The sequence below is a fragment of the Populus euphratica genome, unplaced genomic scaffold, assembly GCF_000495115.2.
Source record: "Populus euphratica unplaced genomic scaffold, PopEup_1.0 scaffold1153.1, whole genome shotgun sequence".
NCBI classification, from domain to species: domain Eukaryota; kingdom Viridiplantae; phylum Streptophyta; class Magnoliopsida; order Malpighiales; family Salicaceae; genus Populus; species Populus euphratica.
This window is the reverse complement of record NW_011501006.1, coordinates 51215-59809: the sequence shown is the minus strand read 5'-3', so window position 1 is coordinate 59809 and position 8595 is coordinate 51215. Positions and strand designations below refer to the sequence as shown.

General features: G+C 34.2%; 2 protein-coding genes across 3 annotated transcripts in view; both read right to left on the bottom strand.

Annotated features, from left to right (window-relative positions):
- LOC105117033 (LRR receptor-like serine/threonine-protein kinase ERL1) overlaps window positions 1-1374 on the bottom strand; it is a 5199-nt gene extending 3825 nt beyond the window's left edge. The window contains exons 1-3 of one of the 2 annotated variants that reach the window (XM_011014566.1): window positions 832-1374; window positions 538-693; window positions 263-412 (exon numbers count right to left, since the gene is read on the bottom strand). In XM_011014566.1, coding sequence (XP_011012868.1) covers window positions 263-412; window positions 538-693; window positions 832-1195 — 670 coding nt within the window. In that variant the 5' untranslated portion in view covers window positions 1196-1374. The remainder of the gene's footprint in view (window positions 1-262; window positions 413-537; window positions 694-831) is intronic. The other variant, XM_011014567.1, reaches the window with a different exon arrangement.
- Window positions 1375-4591: 3217 nt separating this feature from the next.
- Window positions 4592-7797, bottom strand: LOC105117032 (disease resistance protein RPM1-like). Its single transcript, XM_011014565.1, has one exon. It carries the CDS (start codon window positions 7644-7646, stop codon window positions 4893-4895), a length of 2754 nt encoding a protein of 917 aa, XP_011012867.1. The 5' UTR covers window positions 7647-7797; the 3' UTR covers window positions 4592-4892.
- Window positions 7798-8595: the final 798 nt, after the last annotated feature.

Sequence of the window (8595 nt, the reverse complement as noted above, 5' to 3'; positions counted from 1 at the left end):
CAGCTGATTGTCTGACAGACCCAAAGACTTGAGAGATGAAAACCCACTTAGAGATGAAAAGATACTATCGTTGCAGTGATTCACATATGGTTGGAGTCTATCCTGCTTTTTCAAACTTGATGACAGGACTTTGAGACCTGCATGATGTTTCTCAAAATTAAGCATATTGGAAGGAAATAAACGCATAGAAGCTAAATCATACGAGGAGGAGAAAAGAAAATGTTTCAAAGCTAAATAATTAATCGGTTACCATCGAGGCTACCTGATCCTGTGATCTCCTCATTGTTTGACAGATCCAAAGACTTGAGAGATGAAAACCAACTTAGAGATGAAAAAATGCTATCGTTGCAATAATTTTCACTCAGGTCAAGGGTCTCCAGCTTTTTCAACCTTGATGACAGGACTTTGAGACCTGCATGATGTCTCTCAAAGTTAAGCATACTGGAAGGAAACAAACGCATAGAAGCTAAATCATATGAAAAGGATAAATAACTATATTTGAAAGCTAAATTATTAAACGGTCACCATCGAAGCTACCTGATCCTGTGATCACCTCATTGAGTGACAGATCCAAAGACTTGAGAGATGAAAGCCCATTGAAGCATGATAAAATGCTCTTATCATCATTAAATTGGTTCTCACTTAGGTGAAGTACCTCCAGTTTCCTCAGTTTTGATGATAGGACTTCGAAGCCTGGAAGAGAAACACATCAAAGCAAGATAATTGACATTAAACACCAGCTAGCCACTTCATCAGCGTAATCTCGGTATAAGATTCACACAATGATATGAATTTACTTTATGATTACAAGAACAGAAGCATTGAACCGACCTTGATTCTCAGAGCAACCAACCAGTCCATTATAACTCAAATCAAGACTTTGCAGTTCTTTAAAAGGCAGAAACAAAGATGCGTTGAGAACCCAATCCCCCAAACTCTGATCCCTTGCACGCGAAAGAGAGAGGTGGATCACTCGCCTAGTAGTGTTATCACACTCGATCCCAGACCACTCACAACAATTACTACTGTACTCCACCCAATCTCCCATGTAAATGCTGTTTGGATTGGTCAAAGCTTTGACCTCTAAGAGAGCAATTCTCTCATCCTCCAAGCACCCATAACAACGACCACACCAGTCGCCAACCAAAGTCAATAATGCTAGCAACATCCAAGCCCCCATTTTTTTCATCATCATCTTGGATAATTCTATGAAGTACTACGTAGAATATTGTTGTTTGTTATGTCATATGTGCATTCGGGCAACCATAGAGGTCCTATTTATACTACAATACTAAATATACCCACTGATCTGTGGATTTGTGATTAAACTTGGAAAATTCATTATTTGTGATTAAGAAAATCCATTATTTTTATTTTTTGACATATTAGGTTCCAATGTGAGTGGTTGTCTTTTTTCTTATTTATGAGGATCCAATAGATGCATCAAGTCTAAGGCTGCACAATCACTGTCTGTCACTAGTCAATTCCTCCAACTTGTTGTGTAAACTACTTTGGTTTTTCGTCATATATAGACATGGAAAGTCATGTGTTCTGAACAATTGATTTGATCTTGTGGAATACAAAAATTTCTTCCTCAACGTTTTTCATGGAATGAAGTGATTTCCCGGTAGCTTCACCATCCACTTGCACTTCTTTTTCTCCGTAGACTTGTGAAGTCGGTCAACATTCTCAATATATTATCAACATCATCAATTGTTGCTAATTTGGTTGAAGAAAGAAGTATCTGTTAGGCTGATTTACTTCCATATTAATTATTCTTGGATTCTTAATCTGAATGATATATATTAGTCCATTCAAAACAAATTCATTTTCTTTTTTATAAATATATTTATATAATTACGAAAGAAGAAAATGCATTGATTAAAATATTATTGATGTGTTTGAATGACGAAAGTTAGGGCAGAGATGACCATCATAGACACCATGCGGGCCAATAAAATTAAAAACAAAAGACAATATCAATGGCTTGCAAAAAGAAGAAGAAGAAGAAAGTTTAATTTTAAATTTATCTATATGTTAAATTACTAGATTAAGTAAACTCAATCCTGTAATATTGAATTATTTGATGAAAACATTATCTAAAACATGATTAATTGACATATTTAAAGTCAAATAAATAACAAACCCCGCTTACTTTTAATATTAAAAATTATTTTCCAACATAAACTCTTTAATGTAAAAATTTAACATAATTAAAATAAATTGTGATTACCGTTTGAGCAATTAATTTGATCTTGGGCCCTACAATCATTTTCATTAGCCTGTTAATGTTTTTCTTCAAGCTTGTGGAACGGGGTGTTCCTCCAACTTGTTGTGCAAGCTACTTTGCTTTTTTCTGCGTGGACTTGGGAAGTCATTTGTTCGAACATTTGATTTTCTAACAAGTCTCTTAAATCCCATCATCCACTAGCACTTGTTTTTCTTCTTCGTAGACCTTTGAAGTCAAGATTCCCAATTATACACCGCATCAATCTCTATCCCATAAAAATGAATTTGGTCCAAGAAAAAAAAAAATCTGATATTTGTGATTTACTCTTGGTTTTATAAATTAGAAAGTGTAAACTGTAAAACCCAACCATTAAGATATCTACATGCATGTAAGACAGTTTCTAAATATATAAGAAAGAAGGAAGAAGGAAGAAAATGCATTGAAGAGTATGTTTGTTTTTTAAGTAGTTTTTGTGGTTGTAATTTTGAAAAAGTAAGTTTAAAAAAATATAGTTTATTGTAGTTACTTGAATTTAAATACGTGTTTGATAAAAATTATAATTAAAGTTTATATATAGCAAAAAACATGTATAAAATATTTGGTAGAAGTGTAGTTGCAGTTGCTTTTTAAAGTGTTTTTTACTTGGAAATGTATCAAAATAATATTTTTTTATTTTTTAAAAATTATTTTTGATATTAGGCTCCAAGTTGGATTCTCTGCTTCTACGTTACAAAGTCGAAAGGTGGGTTTTCCCTTTTGTTCTAATAACAAAACGAGTTTAGGATTTCAAAGTACAAATCCAATAAACAATGATCTTCTACTTCATAGGTTTGGACCCTTTTTTTCTTGTTTAATTGTAAAATTTCATAGGCTTGAAGCTGTTAACTTTCCCTTTATTTATAGTTCTAGTTGTACACTATCACTTGGTGGTCTAAGAGGCAATATTGCGTCTCTCTTTCACATCTACATATCTTTTGAAAAATCTTATTACACTTTAGCTCTATTTTTTTCTTTTTGAATCTTTAGTTATTTTTATTTTTTCTCATCATTTTTCTAAATTAAAAAATATAAATAAATTACTACAAAAGGAATTAAACAAAACCAGCATAAAAAAAAGTTGCTAAAATCCATCCATTCATTCAACACCGTTGCTGTGATCGAAGCTTTAAATACCTAACCTACACCGTACCTTATTCTAGCTATATACCTAACCTACAAAAACCAAAACAGAGGACTCTATTCCATACATTAAAATCAACTACAAAGGCAAATTAAAAAGGAAAGGGAAAATATTCCCTTCTTTTGCTCACTTAAATATGAATCCAAAACCAGTTTGGAAAAATAAATAAATTGATAGAATTGGTAACGAAAAATAAATCTAACTCTTTTTTTTTTTCAAAAACTTTCCAATATCAGCAACAGTTCCTCCAAAAAAAAAAACATAAAAAACTACACTTTCGCTTCATTGATCCATAAATATTAATATTCCGTTCCTGGTTTTCAATTTACTCATGATACCTTTCGATGGACAGTGCCAACAGTTATTTGCGTACTTACTATATCAATGGATTATTAAGAAATAATAAGGAAATTGTTTATTATTGAAAGTATTTTTTAAATTATTTTTTATTTGAAAAAAAATCAAATTAATATTTTTAAATTTTTTAGATAATTTTAATATAATGATATCAAAAATAAAAAATAAAAAAAATAAAAAATATCATTTTAATACTAAGTTTGTATTTAATACTATAGAAAATTGTACAGATGTGGGCTTGAAGGCTGAAGCTGTTAACTTTCCCCGGACTGGTTATGTCATTTATTCATAGGTCTGCTTGTATACTATCCAGCATGCACAATCACTTGTTCTATCCTATGCCTCCTTCAGCACTCTGCCATTGCTAATATATAGAAATATTCACAAAATTATCAGAGGTATCGATTTGCTATACGGGTCGAAGTTATCTGCAATTTTTGTTTTCTTGTTAGTATATTCTCCCTCTGCACCTATTCCCTGCTGTTATTATGCTATATATTTTTATACTGACTGTGTGTCAATATATATGTTTGCTTCTTCTTAATTCGTAAAATGAATATAATTTAACTGAATTAATTTCATACCTTCTTCGTGGGTCTAAGAGGCAATACTGCGTCTCTCTTTCATATCTACATGTTTTTAAAAAAATCTTATCACTCAAGATCGAGACTCTGGTTCGATTTTTTTCTTTTGAATCTGTAGTTATTTCTATTTTTTCTCATCTTTTTTTTTTTTAAAGTAAAAGATATAAATAAAGTACTACAAAACGAATAAAACAAAACCAGCATAAAAAAGTCGATGTGAACTTGCAAAACGAACTCAGGTTGTGAGAATTTGTTAAAATATAAAATAAACATCTGACAAATCCCAAATATACTCATATTGATGTCTATAAATTGACGCTGTCCAGAATTAGTGGTGACAAACATGGACAAGATAGCAGGTTGGAAGATTCAACGACAGCAAAACAGAGACAAAGGAGCAGAGAAGAGGAGGGAGGAGCAGCAGTTTTCTGTTTTCTGAGGCTCAGCATTACATGATGAAACTTCTGTACAGACCTGAGGAACTCGGCAGAGATCATGATTTTCCGGAAACTGTAGTCCTCTCCGTAGTTTACCCCTCTAATTACGGAAGAGTTTCAGAGAACCATCTCCCCTGGTTCTCGTAGATACGGGTGATTGTTGTGACATGTTGAACTCTCCAGAAATCTTCACCACGGTACCTTTCTATTGTCTTGATGAATGTTGGAGGCATATGCCACAGAACCAGGTCTTCTATATTTTTCAGGTTTTCAATCCCATCCGGCACGGTTTCTAGCACCGTGCATGCTGTAATGTCTAGCCTCTCTAACCCAGGCATTGATCCTTTCGCTATTCTGATGCGCCGCAATCTCCCCAGTTCATGGAGACCTAGCCTCTTCAGCTTTGAAAATCCACTAGGATCACAACACAGTTCTTCCCCTGCATAAGCTTGACGGAGTTCAAGCAACACCAAACTAGGCAATTTCTGGAGGGCCTTGAGAGGATCACTTTTCAGATTAGAATATTGAAGCACTAGCTTGGAAATATACTGGAGTGAAGGTATCCATTCTGGTAAAGCCGGAAGACTACATTTGAGATATAGTCGTTGGAGATATTTTGGAGGAGATGAAAGAGAGTCAAATTGTAAGGATTCAGTTTTGTTTAGTGAAACAAGATACAATGCAGTAAGGTGTTTCAACCTGTCCAAAGTATAACACAGATCCATTCCCTGCTCTTCTCTTAGCTTTAAAATGCCCAGCCTTCTCAACGAAGTTAGCTTTCCCAACTCCCTGACTAATTCATAATCTTCATTCACTTCGACGCTTCCCAATTTCTGCAGGCTCGTCAATCTTCCTATTCCTGATGGAACTCTCATTCCATGAGTGTCTGGGAAGAACGATGATGGCTGGAAACTGTGTCGATAGTTACGGAGCTGGCAAAGACATGTCAGTTGTGTGATCCCAGCAGGCAAAGAAGATACAAAAGTCCTTTTCAAATCAAGTATTTCCAAGTACTTGAGCTTCCTTATGGACTCTGGAAGCTCACTTATCATGGTCCATCTCAAACTTAAGTATCTTAAATGAATCAGTTCAACCAATTCAGGTAGGAAGCTGGAAAGGGGAGCTCGATCTAAATTCAATACTCTCAACAGCTTGTAATTGCGAAAACTATGCTCAAAAGAATGATGTGAAGAAAATGACAACAAAGACCACAGATAAGGAAATCTCATATCTGATTGTACTTCCTCAGAGTTTTCATGGATTGATAGACGCCGAACTTTCTCATTCTTGCTGATTCTTGCTCCGTTTGCTATCATAACAAAAGATTCTTCCCTGGATTTCATTTGAATGATTTCTCGCATTAGATCATGAACACGACATGTCTTGACCCTATTAAAATAATTCATCTCCACCACTTGGATCAAACTCCTATTCACGAGTTCATTAAGGTATTCCTCTGCTACTTCCTCCTTTGTAAAGCCTTGCTTCTCTTCCACAAACCTTTCAACCGTCCACAACCGGATCAACTTCATTCTTTTTATCAAATAGTCCTCTGGAAATACACTTAAATACAAATAACACTGCTTGAGGTAGTAGGGAAGATCATCATAACTTAGTTGAAGTATTCTACGTAGACTCCCAAGGTCGTTGTTACTTTTCAATTCTGTAGCTAGGCAGTCATGGACTTTCTTCCATTCCAAACCTTCATTTTTCTTCTTCGACAGCAGGCCTCCTATTGCTACAATTGCAAGTGGCAGTCCCTCACACTTCCTTAAGATATTTCGAGACATCTCTTCCAGTTCTGGAGGGCATACAGCCTTATGTTCCCCTCTAAAGGCTTTCATACAAAAGAGGGTCCAGGCTTCATTTTCTGGTAAAGCTTGGAGTTCATAAACATGACTAGTGTTCTCTATAGATTCAGCCAAGTTACTTAAACGTGTAGTGAAGATAATTCTACTACCACAGTTACAATCAGGAAATGCATACTTTATTGTTTCCCAAGCGTTTACAGTCCATACATCATCCAAAACAATGACAAACGTCCTTCTCCATAGATAATTTCTTAGAGCATCAATTAATTGGAGGTCAGTCATTGATTGCAAATTAGCTGGAACAGGTTCGTTTGCTGTCACCAGAAACCCCTGCAGAGCAACTCGTAGAAGCTCCGTGGATGCAAATGATTTGGAAACTGTAACCCAAGAATGGGTATCAAAGCTTCTTCTGATGGGGTGGCTGTCATAGACTTTCTTTACGAGGGTTGTTTTTCCCAACCCACCCATTCCAACCACAGAGATACTGGAGAGCTTTTCTTCTCCTTCTACAAGCCACGAAACCAGTAGATGTTTTGGGTTCTCAATTCCCACGACATCAGCTTCATCTAAGTAAAGAGCATCTAACCGGGGATCATGCCATTTCTCTACGGTAGCACTGGAGGTTGATGGCATGTCTATCCTGTTCAAAGAAAATGCATTTCTTCTCTCTGAAATGGCTTTCATCCTTGCTTTAATGCTTTGTAGCTGGACTGCCAGCCGGTGCCGCGCACTTAATTTACGGATGGAACGATATGAATTGCGAAGATAATGGATAAAACCAGTCCCGTGAGATTGAGCAAACCGGAGCATGAACTCTTCAAGAATGTCCTCAGCATCATAAGCCACATCTCTCACTTGTTTGACCCAGGCTCTCAGTCCTTGATCACTCTCACTCGTTTCTTCCGCATCCTGAAGGAAAGATTTCATGCAATACAAATCATCCTGTAGTTCAACGATTCCCCCTCTAACTCCTCCCAAGAACCGTGTTTCTTTTTCTACAAAGGAAGCCAGTTTCTCGAGCACCACCTGCACTGCGATCATGGCCATGGCTTCTTGCTCCAGAATCACCAATCCTGATCTTAAGGCCTCACATATAGTCAGATCGATCGATCAAATGCTGTATTCCATACGTGTTTTCACATGGGCAGGAAGCTACCAGGAACTCCATTTTGACAGGGAAACCCCAAGTCAACTTTTGACGAACTCCTTATAAAATGATCAAAGTCTCTATCAACAAAAAACAATTGGCCTTGACGGTCGGCGGACATATAATAGGTTTTTTTATTGTTTTTTTTTTCACAGAATAATAACTAATCTATCTTTCGAGGCAAAAAATAATGCACGGTAGGTAGGATCATTTTTTACCTATTTTCTTTTAAAAGTAGGGTAAAAGATAACCAAAATACCATTGCTTCAGAGATTGAAACCTACTTTGTTGTTTTAATCACTTCACATGTGCCAGTTTTTAGGAATTGGAATTATTTTTTAAAATATTTTTTATTTAAAAATATATTAAAATAATATTTTTTTTATTTTTTTAAAATAATTTTTAATGTATTAAAATGATTTAAAAATACCAAAAAATATTAATTTAAAGTAAAGAAAAAATAAAAACATTTTATTTTTTTTTAAATTTTTTTGAAATGTAAAAACAAAAACGACTAACTTAATTTTGTTTTATATCCCATGAATGTTTATTGTTAAAAGTATTTTTTAAATTATTTTTTATTTTAAAAAATAAATTTAGTATTTTTAGATTTTTTAAATAATTTTGATACAATAATATAAAAAATAAAAAAATTATTTTAATGCTAATTGTATATTTAATTCTATAGAAAATAATACAATAATAATACCATACCCTATAATACTACATTACTAAATATTAGTATGGTTGTGGTTTAAAAAGATATATATTTTTTTTTATCTTCTCTTCTTCTTCTCTTTCTTTATTATTATTATTATTATTATTATTATTATTATTATTATTATTATT